Source organism: Macrobrachium nipponense, chromosome 20, assembly GCF_015104395.2.
Source record: "Macrobrachium nipponense isolate FS-2020 chromosome 20, ASM1510439v2, whole genome shotgun sequence".
NCBI classification, from domain to species: domain Eukaryota; kingdom Metazoa; phylum Arthropoda; class Malacostraca; order Decapoda; family Palaemonidae; genus Macrobrachium; species Macrobrachium nipponense.
The window spans coordinates 50,688,229-50,711,208 of record NC_061089.1 but is presented as its reverse complement, the minus strand read 5'-3'; the positions used below and the strand labels follow the sequence as shown (position 1 = coordinate 50,711,208).

Below are 22,980 nucleotides of genomic sequence, written 5' to 3'. Positions count from 1 at the left end.
CATCGGCCAACCAGTGAGAATCCCCAGGTAGGAGGGAGGTTGTACCTTTACCAACATCGGTGGGGGTTCAGCAACTGGGCACAGAGTATTGTGACCAAGGGTCTGGGTTGGAGTTGGCTTCAAGGTCCTCCTCCATCCAACGCCTTTTACCAAAAACCGACAGCGGAACTGGTAGAGTATACCCAAGAACTTCTTCAGAAAAGGGTAGTGTCACGAGTCAGAAACTTAAAGTTTCAAGGGCGCTTGTTCAGCGTGCCAAAGAAAGTCTCGAACAAACTAAGAATCATTCTAGACTTGTCCCATCTGAACTCATTCATTCACTGCGACAAGTGCCGAATGCTGACCGTTTCACAGGTGCGGACCTTACTTCCCCGTGGGGCCGTCACCACCTCTATAGATCTTACAGATGCCTACTATCATATCCCCATAGCAAGACACTTCCACCCATTCCTAGGCTTCAGACTAGGAAAGAAGGCTTATTCCTTCAAAGTAATGCCATTCGGGCTCAACATAGCGCCCAAAATATTTACAAAAATAGTGGAAACAGTGGTCCAGGAATTAAGGACTCGGAATAATGTTAGTAGCCTATCTGGACGATTGGCTCATATGGGCCACAGATGTCGAAGAATGCCGCAAGGCAATGGTCAAAGTAATAGAGTTTCTGGAACACTTCGGTTTCCAGATAAACAGGACCAAGTCCCGGCTGACTCCGGAGTTACGCTTCCAGTGGCTAGGAATCCAGTGGGATTTAGACTCTCATAATCTATCAATTCCGCCGGCGAAAAGAAGAGAAATAGCCAAGGCCACAAGACAATTTCTCAAGAACAAACAGACGTCCTGGAGGAACCAGGAGAGAATCCTAGGATCACTCCAGTTTGCATCAGTGACGGACGTTCTACTGAAAGCCAAACTAAAGGATATAAACCGGGTTTGGTGCTCAAAAGCAAACCGAAGATCCTGGGACAAAATTTCCCCCATCCTGGCGATCTTGCGCAAGAGACTCCGCCCCTGGACAGAAATCAAGAGTCTGTCAAAGACAATACCCTTACAGTTTCCTCCACCGGCTCTAGTGATTCACACAGACGCCTCATTAAGCAGCTGGGGCGGGTACTCTCAATACAAGAAAGTACAGGGAACCTGGTCAATGCCATTCTGCCAGCTACATATCAATGTACTGGAAGCGATGGCAGTGTTTCTAACCCTGAAAAGACTTCTACCAGCCAAGAAAATCCATATCAAGCTGGTATTAGACAATGCAGTGGTGGTTCTCACTGCATAAACAGGGGTGGCTCCAAATCGAGCCATGTGAACCATGTGATGATAGGCATATTTGACCTAGCAGACAAGAACAAATGGCACCTTTCAGCCACCCATCTAGTGGGAGTGAGGAACGTGGTGGCGGACGCCCTGTCACGATCCACCCCGCTGGAATCGGAGTGGACTCTGGACAGGGAGTCATTCAAATGGATCTGTCAACAGGTGCCCGGGCTGCAAGTGGATCTTTTCGCCACGGACTCGAACCACAAACTTCCTTGTTACGTGGCCCCCAACCTGGACCCTCCGGCTTACACCACGGACGCTATGGCAATAGATTGGAATATCTGGAAGAGAATTTATCTCTTCCCTCCAGTGAATCTACTTCTGAAGGTCCTGAACAAGCTCAGGACTTTCAAAGGTCACATTGCACTAGTGGCCCCCAACTGGCCCAAGAGCAATTGGTTCCCTCTACTTGTGGAGTTGGGACTCTGGCCCCAACGGATTCCCAATCCCATACTGATGCAGTTGGCACAAGTGCGGACTGTGTCCGCTTCCTCAGAAATTCAGAAAGCCCTAACTTTATGGACTTCATGAAATTTGCAGCACAGAAAGATGCCAACATTGATCCTCAGAACATCCAGTTTCTGGAATCTGATAAACGAGAATCAACCCTGCGTCAATATGACTCAGCAGTAAAGAAAGTAGCTGTATTTTTAAGGGACTCAAATGCACAAACCATGACCACGAATCTGGCAATAACCTTTTAGAACCTTGTTCGAAAAAGGTCTAGTAGCAAGTACGATTACTACAACCAAATCGGCACTTAAGAAAATCTTCCAATTTGGATTTAACATTGATCTGACAGATTCGTATTTTCGTCTATCACAAGGGCTTGTGCTAGACTTAGACCAACAGAGAGACCCAGAACGGTCTCCTGGTTCTTAAATGATGTCCTTAAACTAGCTTCTGACACTGATCACGAATCATGTGATTATATAACGCTCCTAAGGAAAACGTTATTCCTAATAAGCCTAGGGTCAGGAGCCAGAATTTCTGAACTGTCGGCTCTCTCTAGGGAACCAGAACATATTGAGTTCCTCCCTTCAGGAGAATTACTACTCTTACCAGATCGTCAATTTTTGGCTAAAAATGAGGACCCACAGGATAGATGGGCTCCATGGAAGATTCCCGTCCACCTCAGGACCCATCCTTATGTCCAGTTAATGCCCTAAGAGCATATTTGAACAGAACTGCCTCGAAATCTTCAGGCCCTTTGTTTATTAGGGAAAAAGGTGGTACTATTTCCCTAAAAGGAATCAGACAACAGATTCTGTACTTTATAAAGCAAGCTAACCCGGAATCATTCCCATGGGCACATGATATTAGGGCAGTAGCCACCTCAAATTAATTATATTTTTTCAACAAACACATGAATTTTGACGATCTCAAGAAGTACACAGGCTGGAAGTCCCCGACAGTATTTAAACGCCACTACTTAAAGTTATTAGAAGCCCTTAAATTCCCAGCAGTGGCAACTGGAAACACAGTTTCCCCTGACACTGCTTAGAATAGTAGTAGGTAGTTAATTAGCCTATGTCTCTTTACATATCTCTCTCTCCTACCTGCCTCGCTAGCATTCTTGACCTTAGCTCGGTTGTTACTGGCTTACATACTTTACCTTGGATTGCACTTTCTATGTATCATGATGATTTGTATTGTATATACTTGTATCTGGGTCTTTATTGTGTAATTAAATTCCTGTTCATTAGTGTGTGATTAGTTAAGATTATTGGTTGGGTTATTCAACCCTATTTAGCAGATAAGTTTTAGAGTTAAGGACCATTAAAACTCTCATAAGTTAAGGATCATTAAAACTCTCATAAGTTAAGGAATTTTATTGTTTACTTGTAGTATTAAATAACTAATATCAAATAGTATTTAATGTTATTCAAGTTTCAATTTCCTTACAGTAATTTATCTACACTAACTTTCCAAGCTGGTGGGGCCAATTCTCTGTTACTATTTCATGGAGCGACACAGGCTGAGCCCAGAAAAGGGATTTTGACGAAGGAAAAATCTATTTCTGGGCAATGACCTGTGTTGCCCAGTGAAACCCACCCTCTACTTCCACACCCTGTCTGGCCCAAGCTTGGGTGCTATCTACAGGAATGGTAAACAAAGGTGCTAGTGGTAGTAGTAGCGGGTAGCGGGGGCCTAGAACGGCTCCTCTGTAGACGAGGGATATTGAGGAAGGAAGAGACTAAATGGCAAGGGACCTCTGGTAGTGGTTTCACTCGCCCCAGATACCATACCGACACCTTGAATAAAGGTGAGCGAGCCAGGATACTCTGGCACTACCATATAGCTTTTTCTCTGGTATTTGTAGCAATACTTATACCTTCGAAATGAGTGCTAAAGGAACTATTTCATTGGGCAACATAGGTCATTGCCCAGAAATAGATTTTTCCTTCGTCAAAATCCCTTTTTAGTGGACCCCAACAAAGTATCAGCAATCAAGGATTTCTCTACACTGGCAAACTTGAGGAATCTTCGTTCATAGGTTGGGGTTGTGAACCAATTTGCCAACTTTATGCTCAAGATAATTAACATAGCTCGCCCTCTCAGATCCCTTAGTATGCAACTGTACAAACCACATACCAGGAATGAGCACCTCACCATGTGAAGACTGCCCTGGCTAGCCCACCAGTCCTTACCTCCTTGACTCAACGGACTAGGACATGCCTTTCTATAAGCAATTGGAAGGCTCTACTTAGGAGAGGGTGGCTCTCATTTCCTCACAGACACACAAGCACTATGCCACAATAGAGTTTATGTTAATGTAACCTGGCATATGTTTAAGTGCAATCTGTACCTGATAGGCCTCCAACATTCTCAGTTAATGACACACCACCAACCACTGGTGCCTATTCTCAACCATTATATTCTGGATGTGGTTGAGAATCTCTCTTGCAGCTTCTTGTGGAGAAGATCTTACTGATCTGCTCACAGCCATGTGGCGTGCTGGCAAGCCTCTGCATTCCAACGCCCCTGTCAGCCAGCTCACATCACAGGACGAAACTGACTGTTGAGGCTGGGACACATCAGGACCATCACCTCCTCTCATGCAGCAGCCCAAGAGGATGCTGCCTCACCCCAGGACACTGACAAAATTTTATTCAAGATCTTTATGCTTCAGCGATGGAAGACCCATCGTACATCTGTCTTCAAGACTGCATGTTCTTAATGCCAATTGTTACAACTTGCATAATTCATTGCTCCCATTCTGGAATTTATGGAACACCCTCTCAATTGCCCTCTGCCATGGCTTCGATAGTCACAGGGATAGAGGCCACAAAGCAATTGGCACAACTGACTGCTTACTGGCCGGGAATTGACTGACAATGCAAGTACTGTCAAAGCTTGAGAGCCTTGCCAGGTTTTGCAATCCAGCTACCAGCAGGAACCACTTCAAAAAAACAACACCCTACTAGGCCTTTCAAGTCTGTGTCAGTGCTTCTTCAACGTTGCAGGGAATTCATTCCTCATCATGACTGACAGGCTTTCTGGCTGGCCTGTGGTTGTCCCATGCTACAGTGACATTACTGCTTCTGCAACAATCAGGATCTGCAGATATTTCAGGGATGTCTGTGTCCTGCAACGATCAGATATTTCAAGGAAGTTGGTGTACCACTTTGCCTCAGGACTGATGGTAGACCTCAATTCACCAGCTGTGAATTCAGGGATTTCATGGAGCAATTGGGAGTACATCATCTTGTTACTTCCCTTCACTAACTGCAGTCCTAGTGAGGGTTGTGAAGCATCTTATACTGAAGACAGAGCCTTCCGGCAACAATGACTGTGAAGACTTTGATCATGGCCTCTTGGAATTATGGAACACTCCATACTTCAGGTGCCACTCCCCTGCACAAATCCTATATGGCCACCCACTTCGCTCCTGTGTGCCTGATCTTCCCCAGTCATTCTTGCAGGAATTGCTCGAAAAAGCTGAGGACTGCAATCACTGTGCTGCTGTCAGAGCCAAATTTGAGCAATGGTAGTACAATCATGCCAGAGCTGAACTTTTATAGGGGTTGTACAGTCAACATTCACGTTCCTTGCCCATGCTAGAAGTTCAGCAGTCAATCAGGATCTAGATTTGACTTATCACCATTTGGACATGGAAACCATGGCAGGTCAAGGAACTATGAAGCACATCTCCCCAGTGGACAAGTATACTGTAGGAACAGGCGCTTCCTGTACCCAGTACCAACCCCTGGCGCTGACCCTCTACATCACATCCCTGTGGACCTTCACATGGACAGACTATGTGTGTGCCATGTATATAACATTACACTATATCGATAAGTTGCAATTGTATCCTTCCATCACATGTCTGGTAAGTGCCAACTGAACACATTCAAATCCAATGCCTAGCAATATGCTGCTTCCCATCTCCAAGTTCAGTTGCTCACATGCATTGTCCTTGTTGCATTGTGACCTTACCTAATAAAGAATCTACATTTTATATGAGCTTATTTCACCTCCCAACCCAACCAACAAGCTCAATTAAATGATAAAACTGTGTAGTAAGGTAGTTAATTGGTTGTAGGACAGCAGGTTGGGGAAGAATCCCACTCAACTGCAGTCAATGAGCATCATTTCTTTTGCCTCTGTGAAGTAAGAACTTGTCACAGCAACATTGGAGTTTGTCTTCCCCAAAAAAGCTTTTCCCTTTAGGGCAATTTCACCTGCATATGCTTCATGCCTTTAAACCAGGGAGGTTAAGGAGGACTTTGCTTGGTAAATGGATAACAAGTTCCGCCGTATCCACAGAAGTTCCCTTGAACTTAACTTCCCATATATAAAGATACTTTTGGACGCTTGTGTACACTCGGCAAGGAAAGTTAAGATACAGTTTTTTTTTAAATCTTCGGACATATATTGCTCAATAATGCCACACCTGGCAACTCTAGAAAGGGGGCGGAGCTTCAAAATCATAGTGTTTGTTGCTTTCTAGATTTCCATTAACTTTACACCATAAAAATTCTGTAGAGGTCCTATAATAATTTATACTTGAATGTAGAAACGGGCTCTATATTATTCGTTAATGTTGGTTTGGTAACGTCAGTTTAGGGTAGAATGTCGATCATCCGTTTTTAAAACCTACTGTGAAAACTTATTATAAGTAATGTTTGACACTAAACTGACGTAAAATTCATACGGAATTGAAGACGGATCTTAAACAATGAGAGGAAGTGTTTTAAAATTTGGGCAGTACTTGTGGAAATCGTGAGGAACATTACAGTAAAGAATGAAATATTATGACAATAGAGAGAGAGCATGCAAGCATAGGCCTATCAATAGATACTTAAATTATTGTATTTACTTTGAGAGATTAAGTGATAATATTTTTTCAAATGTTTCAAAAGTAGGGAGAGAGAGAGAGCGCAAGCATAGGCCTATCTATAGATACTTAATTCATTATATTTACTTTGAGAGATTGAGTGATAATATTTCTTCAAATGTGTTTTAAAAGTGGAGAGGGAGAGCATAGGCCTATCTGTAGAGATACTTAATTCATTATATTTACTTTGAGAGATTGAGTGATTATGTTTTTTCAAATGTGTTTTAATAGTGGAGAGAGAGAGAGAGAGAGAGAGAGAGAGAGAGAGAGAGAGAGAGAGAGAGAGAGAGAGCAAAATCTGCTTACGTGAAAGCTCAGACCTATTTATAACTACTTAATTTCATTATATTTTCTTTGTGAGATTGAGTGGTAGTATATATTTTTAAAGTATGGTTTAGAAGTGGAGAGAGAGAGAGAATTATAGTATTGGTGACGGACTTGTGATGGGAAAAGGCAGAAGAGAGAGCGGTGAGTCAGTGCACAGATACCTGGGAAACAAGGTGATATGACTGCCAAGATCGTTCTGCACTATGCTAGATAAAATTTGAAGGATCATAATATTCAAGTTAATTCTCTAAGAAATTCATAACCTAATCTTGATTTCATTCGACGTGGAAAATTTTAGACACAGGCTGTGGTCATTCTTTCTCTCTTGATATAGTCTGTACTTTTGAAAGTCGGGTTTCATCCACAAATCATTCACGAAAAAAGCTGTAAGTAAAAATATTTATTACCACTAATAACTCAATATGTATTGCACAGGCAATTAAAGTTTTATATCATGCAAAAAATGCTGATGTGTTGGGAGATCTTTCAGCCTCGCGGCAAAGAAATGCAGTCCTGTAGGGCTGTAGGCTACTACGAACTGCTTTGTAATGGGAGCATATAGCCAGATAATCTTTGAGCTGATATGCTACTTTAACCTTGATAAAGATTTATGTTTAAAGACAGTAGCTTTGTAAACAGCAACTAGCATTCGATCCATGTCAATGTCAAAGTAATCAAAGTGTGAAATCCGTTACGTAAGCCAGTATCCAGTGACTTGCACTTTCCCGCTCGAAGTTCTAGGGCTCCTCCTCACACCATAGAAAACGCTCTTGCGGATGCAATTAGATTTGCTCAACCTACCTTAGCCGTTGCAACATTAACTGCCACTGACGTCAGCTAACATTAATCGCTTTGGAATACAAACATGAATTTGTAGGAACTAAAATAATTGCATTCACCACTTAAGATGATGCAATAATAAACCCCGTTCATGAAGGAAAACGAGTAAATATTGTTGTCGTGATACATAGTACTACAATCAGAAATTCACATCCTATTTACCAGATCTCTATGTACGAATCCATCTGAGAAATTCCAATTACTTCGGACATATATCGTGTTTTTAAGTATCTGAACGGTTTTGTTTGGCAGTTTTAACTTATATAATTTGTAGTGTATTTTCATATTCTAGGATAAATTTAGCAATATCATGTCTTTTCAGCAAAAACAAATGGGAAATTCGATGAATGAAAGCTAATGAAAACTGTATCTTCACTTTTCTTGTCGAATGTACCTTGGGCATGTGAACATCAGACAAACCTTATCTCTTTGTACCAACATGTCGGAAATATAAGTAATGATATCTTAGAACCTCAGAATGGCACTAGTGGCTCCCTTAGAGGTTTGTTTCATTGGTCAGTAGAGTCTGTATCTCTTCACAGCTGGAGACTATCCAGTATATCCTAAGAGCAACAGGCTTTTCTTGCAGAGCAGCAACATAATGTCTAGCTATCTCGGGAAGTCATCTTCAGCTGTGTACCTAGGGAAATGGGCCTTTTACTGTGATTGGTGTCGTCAATGGTGTTTCTCTCCAGTCAGAACTTCTATTCTGCAAGTAGCTGACTTGACTTCTTAGTTTTCCTCCGTAGGGAGAAGTTACTTTATGTCTCAGCCATTATGGGTTACAGAGCTGCTATAGGGTTAGTTCTACGTTTGAAAGGGGTAGACCTCTCCTCCTCACAAGAAATCTCCATGCTCCTCAAGGGTTTTGAGAGCAGGAGAACTCCAATGGCCTCTATTTTAATGTTAAACACTAAGGGGTTTGGGGGTCGGCAGTCTTTGAATTCGTAGCCAAGATTCAAAATCCCATTTTGCTGGATGACAGATATGATTCCTTCCGATCCCCTCCCTGACAGACTTTGTTGGTAACGATCCAGAGGAATTACTTATATGTCCTATTAGGGTTCTGCAAATCTAAAAAGGACCCAACATCTCGGGCCTGAGTGTTGAAGACTTTTTGTTAGCATGGGCTGGAACAAGAAAGCAGTGTCCAAGAATACCATCTCTTTCTGGCTACAGGAAGTAATCAGATATGCATACAATACCTCTTCAATTGAAGATCCCAATACAGTGCATGCAAGAACTAGTGATGTTAGGGGCTTGGCCTTTCCATCACTTTCAAAAAGAACCTGTCGGTTCATAGGGTACTGAAGGCTGGTAGTGCATGGGTTTGTCAAACGACTTTCACCACCACCTACCTCCAGATCATGTCCCATAGATACTTGGACACTTTTTCTTTGGGTCCAGTGGTGGTGGCTCGGCAAGTTGTGTAGCTCATCCAGTGCACCCTAGCAGGACAGGTTGTATCTTGCCTAAGATGTTGGTTATGAAATTGAGAATGAATGGAGAGACTAGCCTTGTTCCTTTCCCTTTCTTCTTACCATCTTTCTGTAAGGCTGGGGAGAGATGTAAGCCATCACTTGCTGGAACTGGCTAGATACAGATGAGTGAGCAATCACTCTATTTTCTATTATGATTGTTCCTATACAATACAAATTCTAGAAATAGAAGCTAGTCCTACTCTCTTTTACAAGGAGAGGGAGGGATTGACAATAGAACAAGGTTGATAGCAACTTCATTCTGTTGTCTCTGACAATTACAGTTTCTTTCCTTCTTCCTATGCACAATGACTGTGTTCCCTTTGTGTCAAAGCCTGGATGTCTGTCTGTTGAGTAACCTTTCATTTAACAGATCAGAGGCATACAACTCCTTCCTATGCTCTAACAACTGACCAGGAAGTGAGCCCAGGTGAGCCAAACCTCAAGTCGGTTCTGAAGCTTACTTTATCCTCCCACCAAAAGTAAATCGCACCTACATAAAGACCAGATTTGTACCATTTATGAATAAATGACTAAGTTTTCAATCAATTTGTATTTTTCATAACTGCAAACCCAAGGTCTTTCCATAAAGGGTATCACAAGAGGGGGAGAGAGGTCAGTCTTCCTACTCTCTCTCCTCTTTGGCTATCACCAACCTTGTTCTATTTTGAACTGGATCCAGCTAGCGGTAAGAGATTTTCCCCAAAGTGAAGACCTTAGTGTTGTTTTTATAAAAAAATACAAATTGATTAAAAAATTTCATTTTTCCTAGATTTACAAACCAGAGATTTTATCATAATTTCACCTCAATCACTCCATTTAGTCCTTGATGAGCATCATAGGAAAATGCTTGTTGACCTTACCATTAGTTTTCAATGAACAATTCTAGCTCATTCAGAGGCATATTGCTAATATGAGGGTTTGGGATAATTTGTTATGGATCAGTGATAAGATAATTTGTTATGGATCAGTGATAAGAGTATGTCAACGATTTACTGATCCTAGCATCTTCCCTAGATGCAGTTGCTATACAATTGGGATTAACATTTCTTATTACAGTAGTATAGGAACTGTGACAAACTGGCAGAAGTTTGATCTACTCAAGTAGTGGGCAAAATACTTGGGTATGTTAATCAACATCACAGTGGCAAGAATCCACCTGGAAGACATCTGATCAACAGACTTACGAAGTTTCAGCATGGTCCCTGTCCTAACAGGAATATCCAGCCCTATTATGCCCCGATTCTCTTTGGTCACTTCCCTGCTTGGCAAATCTTATACCTTACAGACGTATCCCTAAATTTGCTTCAATGGAGATTTCCTAGCAAGGTTTCCCTTATTGGGCTTTTTTCTACACTTCTGTCTAATTCAAATAGGAGGGTATCACCAGTAGTCACTACACAAGTAGTCAAAAGGTGAAACTATGGCTGAAGCAATGGGGTTGCTTCAACATCGCCCAGTGCAGGGAACTTTTGGTTGTAGCCAAATGATCCAGGAAGGTATACGAGGAAGGTCACAATACCTTTAGCAACTTGTATGTCTCTGGGAGTTGAACTATCATAGGCCAAGGAGGTGAGTGACAAAATAAGAACCTCTCAATAGTACCATGCACAAGATAAGTCTGCTTGATTGTTGTCTGGTCTGTACATAACTTCTATGCAATGAGCAGTGGGGGAATTAGTGAAAGGTGTCCCAGCAAGGGTATTGCCCTCAGATGACTAGGAAGGAATCATCTTTACCCTCTTCATTCTCTTATCTGGATTTCTCCCACTGGACAGGTAACCAAATCATACAATACAGTTAAGAGATGGCACTCATTCTTGGCCTCTGCAAGATATTTTGACATTAAAACAGGAACACACTTGAGCATGTCTGGGATACCTGTGCTGATAATTTTTATAAGGAGAAGAAATCATCAGTGCCTATCATTTTAATCTCAGTTGCATAAAAAAACTATGAGCACTTGCCATACAAGAAAAAAAAACAGCTTTGACAGCAGCCATTTTGGAAAGTGTGTTCAGTGTGTCTACACAGTACAGTAAGTCAGGAAAAAAAAAAAAACTGCCCGGCTGAGTGGGTGGGTTATCATATCCCATAACTCATTTCTTCCCGTAAACTACCTTGTCACCACGCCCAGCTGAGTGGGTGGGTTGGTTATCCCATCCCTTAACTCAGTTCTTCCAGTTAACTACCTTGTTACCATGCCTGGGTGAGTGGGTGGGTTATCCCATCCCTCAAGTCATTTCTTCCAGTTAACTACCATGTTACCTAGTTTTGATTACCAGAATTGAATATGAGAGCTTTTAAAGAGTATTTAGATGAATTAAACAACTCCAAAGGTAATACTGATACTGTATGAACTTAAGGATAGCTGAGGAAGGTACTGACAGACTATGAGTACATCCTACATGGATGTTTCTCATAGAAGATTACCATAGTCTTAATTTTTAGTTATGATAAATCCTGGTTAGGTAATGATTTGTACTTTATTTACTGATATGATGAAACTTATTTGTATTTGATTAACTTTCATTATTATTAACTTTACTTGTAAAGAGGAAACATTTGATAATAGATAATAGAACTGTTAGTAACTATACCTCCACTATCACCATCAGGCATGACGCCACCATCTGTGTTGAATTCACCAGAGCCTGACCCGATGTAACAGTCCTCCTCGTCATCACATGGTTGCCTGCTGCCTCCAACATCAACATCAGGAATGAAAGCATGTGGAGGTGGTTTGGAGATTGGAGGAAGTGTTGGTGGAATATACACTGGTGTAATGAGATCATCACCTGTAAACAGGACATTCACCATGAAACTGATTTTCTTAGTATGTATTGCATTTATAGCTGATTTTCTTAGCTTTGCATTTAAAATCTGTGATTTCTATTAAAAAGTGCCAAATTTAATATCAATCTGAAATACACTCTAAATCCACATTTTCTATTTCATATCCTGCTATGTATTATGTATTCATTCCCTTATTGTCGTAAGACAGTGATTATCCAATCATTCATCACATAACTGTCACAAGACTAATTCTGGTTTGTTCAGTAATTATGCTATTTGACCTATGATTCTGGTTTGTTCAGTAATTATGCTGTTTCACCTAGCTAATGTCACTCATTAAGATCAGCAAAGGCTTCTTGAATTGGTATACATATCTGCTATATCAAACTAGAGGCTTTTGAAACCTGGATTTTCATACTGCATTATCATCAAATCATTGGTTATGACATGACTAGTTTTTGATAAGTTACATAAATTACTTAGGAGTTATAAGATTTCACTTAACATAGGAAAATCGATCCTTTCCTTATGTACATCAGAAGTATTTACAGACACATACGCCTCTAAAATTAATATGTAGTAATTTTCATAATTATTGACTTATTGTTCAAAACAACAAAATCATCATAACTATCAGTAGAGAATTTGGATATCACCTACTACATATATACGCACTTTACATGGCACACAAGAGGCACTGTTTTGTCTGCCCTTTTAGTAGGGTCTTTCAGTTTTTGTTCACTTAGCTGTTCTTTTCAGTTCTTATCTTACGATATCCAGCCCTTGCTCAGTATCATAGGATTAGAAATGTTTAAGTTCTCTTGTTAATCTAAATAACAACAATACCTGATCCAGTATCAAAGACCGGGATACATTCGTCTTCATCATCCATGTCACACCCAGATCCAGCACCGCTGAAGACCAAGTCGTCCCCTTCTCCAGGGGAGGGACCAGGAAGTGGTGGTGTCTGGAAATTAAAAAGAATGAAAATCACAATGTTCAAATAACAAGCATTGATATTTTTTTTTACCTTATCTATTTTCTTATCTTGAAAAGTTGACCATGACAAATACCATAAAGGTAATTTAAGATAAGGCTCCATGAGGAGAGCTTATGTACCTCCTGAAAGCTTCTCTTACTCAAAAGCTCGAGTTGGAGCATTATCTCCTTGCCCAGGATCAGAGAAAATATATCACCTACATTGGGTGTTTCTGGTTCAGTAACACGAAGCAAGAATAATTTTATCAATTTATTTTGTTGACTGTCTCTACGTATGTAGCATTAGTAATACAATGTAGCAACAAATCCTTTAATGTATGACATCCACAAGAGAAAGATTTTCCGATTAAATCATTATACTTTGCTCCTAGAAAAATCCTGATGTAGTGTTAGGTGATGAATTTAAGATATAAATCTTGCCAATATTTTTATGGTGAGGGCATAAAAAAAACTTAAGAAGGAAGAGCTAGGTTCATCTGTGCATTTCACTAACCTTAAATCATAATTTTTTGGAATAACTTCTTAAAGAATAGTCAGATTGGCATGCTGTAATTTTTGTTAGTATAGTGCAGTACGAAAAGTAAACAGTTAGTCAACTTGTTCTTGAAAATTAGGAGAAATTCCAACTTCCATGATAGCAATTCGGACGAAATTCCTAGTGACCCAACAATGATGTTACTATAGGCTCAACCCACCCACCTACCCCTCTCTCTCTCTCTCTCTCTCTCTCCGGTAGGGGGTTAGTGCCACCTCATGTAGGCCTTACTCAAGGTTCTTTGCCCAGCCCCTAACTGCAACCCCTTTTGTTCTTACTGTACTTCCTTTCTTATTCTCTTTCTTCATCTAACTTTCCACCCTCTCCTTATTGAATCACAGTGTAACTGCGAGGCTTTCGTCCTTTTACACCTTTCAAATATTTTACTGTCAATTTCTGTTTCAGTGCTGAATGACCTCATAGGTCCTAGTGCTTGGCCTTTGGCCCAAATTCTATATTCAATTAAATTCTCTCTCTCTCTCTCTCTCTCTCTCTCTCTCTCTCTCTCTCTCTCTCTCTCTGAAAATATGGCCACTTGAGCCTTGATTTAGACTTAAAAATTGATGTGTGTTGTATATATATATATATAATATATATATATATATATATATATATATATATATATATATATATATATATATTATATATATATATATATATACAGTAAGTCCTCGGGTTACGCTCGGTCTCGACTTACGATGTTTCGTGGTTACGAACGCGCCCCCATAAAAATATAAAAAATAATATTTTGCGTCGTTCCGTCTTACGTGGTTTAGCGTCGTAAGCAACGTAAAACAAACGCGAACTAGTTCCAGGCGCACGGCGGAAGAATACGCTTTGTGGGGGAGAGGACGGCGTTCGCTTCGCTACGCTCAGTTCCTCCCGCCCATACGCCATTTTGGTTGTTTACACTGCCTCTCTCTCCTCGTGGTTTGGTATCGTTGTTGTTGGAATTTCTCCTCATTTTCAAGAACAAACTGCCTTATCTGTTTAATTTAGTAATGCACTATGTTAACGAAAATTACGACAAGGTGTGAGTAACGCTCTGCCAAAATCTCATACTGATCTGGCTATTGTTTAAGAAGTTATTTAAAAGACTTAAGGTGAGTGAAATGCATATAGTTAGCAATATCAGCAATTTAATGGCTGATCTGGTGCAGTGATTAGTGTGGAATGTATTGGGCTAATCAGTGCAACAGGTATTATCCATCACCTGTTGCTTCCATCAGTATTGAAGTGCTCTTTATTAAAGGCACCTGTTTATTAGTGGAAATCATTAATTCTGATAAACTATTATGAGGTAATGTTGTCATTGGAAGGTATGTCCATATAACCACTGTTCACCAGTACACAGAGTTGCGAGCCTAGTATAAATCAATCGGGTAATAAAAGTAACTGATTGCTTTAAATGCCTATGGCAAACTCAATAAATCTAAATTTAGTAAGATATACAGTGTGTACTATATACAGATTTTTAAAAAATTCAAGCCCTTGATGGCCTCACCAGTAAGAGACAACAGTCTGTAAGATGAAGTGAAGGAACAGTGAAAAATACATAGTGATGCATAACCATATTGCAATTGTGCTTCTGGGTTTTATTTCTTTTAAGAACTTTTGGTGCATTATCAGATTCTTGCCCTGGTTTCTAACTTCAGTAAATTTGTACACCAGAAATATAACACACTTGCAATATAACACTTCATGGTTAACATTGAAATTTGGCAGCCTTATATTTTTCTCAATATCCCTTCAATACAGACTTTATAGGGTCTATACCCATGCCCCTTTCCTTTTTTCTTTTTTAGCAGAAAAACAAGGAACATAATTGTGAAAATCTTTTAAACTAGAAAAGGTTTAGACTAAAATGTGGACTGTGATACAATACCTACATGAAATCACACTTTGACAGGTCTAGTACCAGGGTTCTCATTCTGGAATTTATTTTGCCAGTCTTAATTTCATATACTTTAAACTTAGCAGATTTTTTTCCAAGATTTTCTTTGTTATTGTAATGTTAAAATTGACTTGATAGCCTATCTAGAGCATTTTCCTGTAAGGGCAACTTCTTCAAAATTAAAGAACACTGCTCTAAGGTACGTTAAATTTCGAGCTCAGTTTAAGATAAGTGCAAATACTATTCAATGATCACACTTCTGAAATAGAAATACTTTCACAAGATCGATTAATTTCGGGATTTATATTAAATTAAGCCTGCTATTCTTCCTAACTCCCTACCAAAACGGAGGCACATTTCCCATAAAATAGGCTTTGTATAACATCCACAAAAACAGTAACATTTACTCTTTTCTAAAGGCTGAACTATCACTAAACCATCTGAAAGAGAGTACAGTACATACTCTTTTCTGAATCATTACTATCTCAGTAAGGCTTCCACCAAAAGGAAACTATCACTTCTCAAAAGGGTATGTTTTGGTTCCACCTAAAAGAAGCACTTACTCTCTTCGAAAGACTGAGCTTTGTCTAACAGATGTCAAATCTCAAGCACTTACTCTCTGCCATGGGTTAAATTCTGTCTGACGACCTTCACTTGGCAACCCTCTTGGAAGCCTGAGTAACAGATGAACGTCTCCCTCGACCTCCAATCGAGGATCTCTTTCTGCTGCCAGATCGAGTGGATGTTCCCCATTCAAAACCAATCCAGACATTATTCCCTAAAAACATTAAAGTAATATGAACACATCAATGTCAAGTGAAAGTATAATGTTTTTCTGAATCTTATTAAGGAAAAAAAAGACTTGATCAGATTTCTCTCTACAGCAAAAATCAATACCTGAAATGTATTGCACCGTGTCTTACCATAAAAGGTCGCTCGATGTCAGTTGATCTTCTAGACCGACGACCCCCAATTTGCAAATGTGACTGTGCATTAAATACAGACAACTGGTGACCTGAAAGAGAATGTGTATTACCATATGCTCTTGACATACAGACCCAGAAAAAAGTCGACTGAGGTGCGTTCACTTAGTTTTCCTCAGTAAGATCCCTTGCTTTCCTTGAATTACTTTACGATGAAAAGTTGCACCTAAGTTATCTACACTAGTCAGTAAAAATCTAAGCAAAAACTGGTATATAGGCAAAAATATCTGGATAACTCAAAATGTTTTCTTCAGTAATTCAAGATATTCAATTTTGTTTATGTTGCAATATTTAATGTCTACTTTCAATTCCTGCAATAAGGTTATGTAAGGTTATAAGTAATCTCAATGTTAACCATATATTAGAGTATTATCCTACATTGACCTCAAAATCAAAAGTAGTTTGAAAAACTTTATTACACACTCCCTTTTTTCAGCCTAAATGAAGAAAAAATGGAAGAGGTGAGAGAATGAAAACAAAATTACTACAACTTTATATACGTCACATTTAGGAGTTCAACTTGAACAGTACTAAAAAATACCCTTAATTCTAGGATTTCATAGTAATCAATATACAAAGTGTGGAATCATACACAGTGCCAAAGGTGCCAATGTGCCGACAGGTGATCGAGTGCTCAACATCCGAGTGTGGTGGCTATGAAAGAGCCATTTGCATAAAGGAGGTCCACAACTCATACAAATTATCTTTGGACGGTGCTTGGCAACGGGTCGAATGGTCAGTATCAACTCACTTGGAATGCATAAATATTGCCTTAAACAGTACTGATTCCCGGATACTTTCGTAAAAGGATATGCAAACAAAACGCAACCACTAAACATTTTACCATCCATCCTTTGATTTCTTGACTCGAAAACTGGCATTTGAACAAACTACTGCTTGAGTCGAAGATATTCTGAAAAGACCTGTGACCTACATGTTTGTCCCTTATGTGATTTTACAACTTGCTCTCTAAATAAGATTCCATGTGAGGAACTTACTGCCAATGTACTGACCCTCAGCCCATAAACAAAACAACAGATTTAACGTGAGAATTGGTGCAAATATATTTACATAATTGTGCTGTTAACAAAACTAAAAATATAAATAAAAGAACACATGCGGTGAGAAGAGTGGTGCTTTTGGTTCTCAGTCGCCAGTGTGTTCCTCTCCAAGAAGAAGGATGATCTAAGCATCCCATCTTTCAGACTGGAATGATATTTCTGGTCATCACTGGAACAGCGATTCCAGTGCTCACTGAATTATGAATACAAACATTCTCTTCTTGGAGATGAACTCTGGCATCAACCACAGGAGAAGCCTTATTCAGTCACTGCACAGAGAGAGAGAGAGAGAGAGAGAGAGAGAGAGAGAGAATTAGCTGAAGTTTTATTTATTGAAGCAAGTGACTGATGAAGATCTGAAACAGGACATGCATTTCAGTGATTGAAGGCGAGAGACAGAAGTATGTCCTGGCTCTTCCTTGCCTGGACAACTGAAATCATGAACGCCATGGTGAGTTTTGGTCAAAGACAAAGAAGAGAAATACACTGTCAGGAGAAGAACAGGCAGAAAAAAGGAACAGGAAAAAGTAAATTTCTACCAGAAATAAGTTTTGTGAAGATGAAAGCAAAGGTTTAGTCGTGAGACTGAGAGCAGTTAAGGGGAGGATATATGTTTATAAACGTTCAACATATCTGACTGCAATCATTTAAAGATGTTTTTTATCATCTTGGGTGCAGATACAAAATCCTCATCTTATGGTGTAGTTAATAATGGTGGATTTTTTTTATTACCAATGTGAAACATTTTGTTACTTGATTCAATACGGCCATTAGATTGTTAATACAGGCTATATCAGTAACTGTAGTCTCCCTATCAGTCTTACAAATTAATTACATTCCTTTAAATGAAAATATTTCCAAATAAGAGTAAATTTAGTCAATAAAATAAAAATTCTTTTCAATACTAATATAATTTATCATGGTAATGTTTGAATAAGTACAGTAAATGTTTCTTCCCTTGTGTGCACTGCAATTCTTTTCAGATTGAAGTAAATACGTAGTATATAACAAATTATGGGAATAGTTAGTGATTACCCACAATGGAATAATGAATGCCTGGATACCCACTAAGAGAAATAATCAGTAGCTACCTTCATACTCACAATGAAAAAAATCCTCAAAACCCATAAGGAAGGTAACTTTTTATCCCAAACCAACGGGAGAGGTAACATCATAATCTGGAAATCCACTGTGGAATTAACTAACTTATCTTAATACAGTATACACTAGGGAAGGAATCCATCTACACCAAAGTAGTTGACGAGAAAGATTTTCATGACCCATTTACATAAGCTGCAATTCAGGAATTTTACAAGTCCAAAGCCATAACTGTAAACATAAACTAGTCCTGAACATTGTATATTTTATACTACTTAGATTTAATGTATTTTAATATGTATACAAGATAAATTACAGTCTAATAAGAATTTCACAACTATGGTAAATAAAAGCCGATATGATGCGCAGTTTGATGCTGCATATTATATCGTTTTACTGACAGGATCTGATAATTAGACTGATTAACTTGGGTGAGAGAGAGAGAGAGAAAGAGAGAGAGAAAGAGAGAGAGATTCGAAAACTACCAAAACCAAACGTATAATAATAAAATATAGTGTGATATTTCGAGCGTAGTAGAGGCAGTTCTCACCATGCCAGATCCTAGACCTGAGTTTCTTCAACACTTTGAGGTCAGAAAGCTGTACATTCTCTGCAAGGAAATGAGTTCAAAAGTTTGGTGAAATGCTGAGAAGACAAGATGAAGAGATGAGGGTTTGCCTAAGTTTATATCAAAGACATTCCCCGTCTGTGGGAGAGGTGGAGCCTCTTCCAATTGACAGTCCTTCTGGATATGGCTCCCAGGAAGGATAACGGCTTAGACTTATAATGATGGTAGTAGTAATAATAGTAATTGTAACCTGGCCTTGTTCGAGTTAATTCGCCTAAGGTTACATACACATTTGCACACGGATGCGCACACAGACACGCATACGATGTATTTTCCAGTATATACAAAAATAAATTAAATATGGAAAGAGCACAGTAAGAATTCTTGTTATGCTCGGTAAATATTGTACGGAATATAATTGCAAGCTTAAAGCATAGCAGCAAAAAGCAATGAGAGTAAATGAATACACCGAGCACTTAAATTATTAAGTATAAAATGCTTCCTATACCTCCTTCAAGAGCTGAGCGAAGGAATGAAAGAGATTCTGTCATAAATTAACGGTTCATCTTCGAAGACATCTGAATTAGAGTTACCATTTAAAATATAAAAAAACTGATATTTTTTTATACCATTATTTAAATCTAACATAAGTCAGTACTTCTAAAACAATGAGAAATCTTCTTGCAATAGAGGTAAACAAACATATAAAGTATGCATTTTCTAACAACATTATTTGATAAAAATAGTACACTGTTTTCACAAGGGGATGAAGGTCCTTAATTCCTGTTTAAAAAGACAAATATTTCTGTTTCTTAAGTAGAACACTTAGACAACAGTGAAATGCTAGCTTGGTCAGCCACAGATATTGAAAGGGTTTGGCAACAATTATAGCTAATGATAGTTTTCAAGTAGAAATAAAAAATATAGATGGCACTTATAATTGGCTAACAGTTATTGCTTTTTTGAAAGTAACAGCACCTTTCTAAAATAGAATGGAGCACACTCACTTTACATACTTAAAAGATCCTTAACGAATACTATGATGAAACAATTTCATCTCTTGATACAGTCAATGTTTAGAGGAATTTGGGTAAATATACCACAAAATTCTTCAGGTTAAAAATGTCTGTTCAGTAGCAGTATCTTTCATGAAAGTTATTAGATTAGGAAAAGTCTATAATTTGGCTGCTTGGTTAGTCATAAGTTTCTCAAGACCATTCAAATAAAAGCTATACTAAAAAGAACAAACATTTTTAAGGATACCATGACAATTCTTGGCCAAAGAATACCAGTATCAATAGAACATGAGCTAAACATCCTATAGAAATGTATGCTACAGAAACATGGCTGTAACAGGATAAAAAAACCAGTTAATTAAAAAGTATATGTCATAGCAATGGAGGGGCATGATCTTTCCTGCACTGCCTAAGAATCGTTTGTTGACTTAAGAATGAATGTAAATAAGGAAGTGTGCGCGTCACTTTCTCTCTCTTACCTGACGGGTTCTTTGAAAAGACTTTGTAATCGTCTATTTGGATGGTGGCATTTGGTCCGGTTCGAATAAACCGCACTACGTGATACAGGCCGTCATTGACTTTTGTTGTAACGTCACCTATGGGGTGGTCCTCTGTCCCCATGTTGTAAACCATGAAGATATTCCCATCAACCTGCAAAACGATGATTCACTACTTAGCAAAAGTTGTGTAACTAGATCTTCAGACGGTTGAAATGCACAGCAAATCAACCTTCAGATGGCAACAATGTATCGCAATTAATCGTTGAGATGGCTGAAGACAAGCATTACAGTTAAATCTTCAATTGACTGCAGAAGAGAAGAAAAGTACTGCAATTAAATCTCCATATGGCTGCAATATATTGTAATCAATTGTTCAGATGGTTAAATGTTTCGCAGTTAAATATTCTAACGACTGAGGAGAGTATTGCAATTGATCTTCAGATGACTGATATGAAGTGGAAATAACTCTTCAAATAACTGAAAGCATTGTAAATAATTACTATGTTAACTGATGAATTGCAAATAAATCTTCAGATAACTGAAGTGCATTGCAAACATTACACTTCAGTCATCCGAATGCTTATTTGCAAAAGATCAAGATGCACAAAAATAAATTATAAGGCAACCAAATTTTATGGTAAACAATCTTCAGGTGACAAAATTATGTTGCATGTACCAACTCTACCAAGGAAAGTGGTTTAATGCACGAGTGACTATACTTACAATTTCCAATTCCATGTAGTCATTTGAATTGGCCGAATCGAGTCTGAGGACAACAGCATCCTCCTGCTGTGTCATGAATCCCACAGCCAAAAGGTCTCGCCTGGAATCTGGCCATCTTCCTTGAGGATATTTGAAGGACATGACGCCTGTGCCACGACCAAATTCATACGCCGTTGATTCTGGATATTAAAAAAAAATTGGATTATAATTCTAGTCTTATGCATAAATGCATTTAATACCATTATTTTTTTTATATATGTTTGCCTAGGCCACATTGATGAAACATTGTTTTGATTATTAATGAATGGCATTGATAATGTGGCCCATTGTCGTAAATAATATGGAAATTATACCCAGATTCATTCAGTACTGGGGATTTTTAATTTTTTTAAAACAGTTCAGAGTTGGAATGGCTAATAAACTCTTGAATGTAATCAGTAAAAGCCAGGCCCAAGTAAAAAAAATAGTACATAATAAAGCTGGAAAGATTACATGTAAAAGGGAGAAAACATACACAAGATCATCATCAAAAACAAACCATCAGAGCACGTTGGTCCAGTATAGGATGTCATGTCACAGTTGCAGGAGTAGGAATTCCACTGCTGGACGCAGGTTCCTCCGTTGGCACAGGCGTTCCTGTGACATTTTGTACTTGGGCCTGAAACACGAACATCACTGTTAAGAAGGATATAGTAGTAGAAACAGCATCAGCTCTCAGATTTTAAAAGAAACTTTAAACGAAATATAATCTATCAAGAGAGGTTTTCATGACATGTTGGGAAACCTAAATCGTCAGTTTCAGCATTACTTTACTATTTTCTGACTTATATCGTCTACCAATGTTTAGAACGCATTTATGTTCCGTGATTTTTGTTTATTCTAATTGATTTTAAATTCTGTCATTTGGTTTTCTTCTTTCAATATATTTTTTAATCACGTTGCAATTCTATTTGGTGGAATTTGCCATCCCAAATTAATGACCTATTTCGTTTTGTTCCATATGACTGCAAGCATATTTTGAACGATAAAAAGACACAAAAAACAAAATGCCTAACATCTATAAAGAAACCAAGGAAAACAGCAACGTATCGCCATTCCAACTGTTAAATTAAACTAGACAGTTTTGATTGAGGAAAATGATGAGAATCTGCAGAAAGTAATGAAAAAGTGTTTTAAAGATAAGTACCATCACATCCAGCGAATACTCTGTTAGATATTATAGGTACATCCTTTCCTGCAGGATCAGGAGCTTCTCCGTTCAAGTCGAGGGAAGCCAAGCATCCTTCGAATCCGGTCTTTGACATCACATGCCGAGGAAGGCTGGTGTACATTTCAGGAGGCACACCACCTACAGGAAGTGGTGTATATCAGAATAAAATTTCATGTGAGGTTCAGGATAGTTTGTTCTTCATTTTACTGGCACAGCGTAGAGCATGGGAAATCAAAACGTTAGATCCGTAAGTATGCTACTGGAGTACAATACATTTGTAAACTGTCTCTT

At 38.8% G+C, this 22,980-nt stretch overlaps 1 protein-coding gene and 1 long non-coding RNA gene across 5 annotated transcripts in view; one reads left to right on the top strand and one right to left on the bottom strand.

The window, feature by feature from the left end:
- LOC135225734 (uncharacterized) overlaps positions 1-12,043 on the top strand; it is a 74,339-nt gene extending 62,296 nt beyond the window's left edge. Inside the window, exon 3 of the long non-coding RNA XR_010317078.1 lies at positions 11,925-12,043. This is a non-coding gene — a long non-coding RNA (uncharacterized LOC135225734). The remainder of the gene's footprint in view (positions 1-11,924) is intronic.
- LOC135225716 (neurexin 1-like) overlaps positions 1-22,980 on the bottom strand; it is a 530,721-nt gene that overhangs the window by 20,729 nt on the left and 487,012 nt on the right. For 3 of the 4 annotated variants that reach the window (XM_064265111.1, XM_064265087.1, XM_064265096.1), the window contains 9 exons: positions 22,666-22,827; positions 22,018-22,137; positions 21,480-21,658; positions 20,736-20,907; positions 19,223-19,282; positions 16,454-16,545; positions 16,147-16,308; positions 12,949-13,069; positions 11,907-12,104 (listed from right to left, as the gene is read on the bottom strand). In XM_064265111.1, the coding sequence (XP_064121181.1) occupies positions 11,907-12,104; positions 12,949-13,069; positions 16,147-16,308; positions 16,454-16,545; positions 19,223-19,282; positions 20,736-20,907; positions 21,480-21,658; positions 22,018-22,137; positions 22,666-22,827 (1,266 nt within the window). The remainder of the gene's footprint in view (positions 1-11,906; positions 12,105-12,948; positions 13,070-16,146; positions 16,309-16,453; positions 16,546-19,222; positions 19,283-20,735; positions 20,908-21,479; positions 21,659-22,017; positions 22,138-22,665; positions 22,828-22,980) is intronic. The other variant, XM_064265105.1, reaches the window with a different exon arrangement.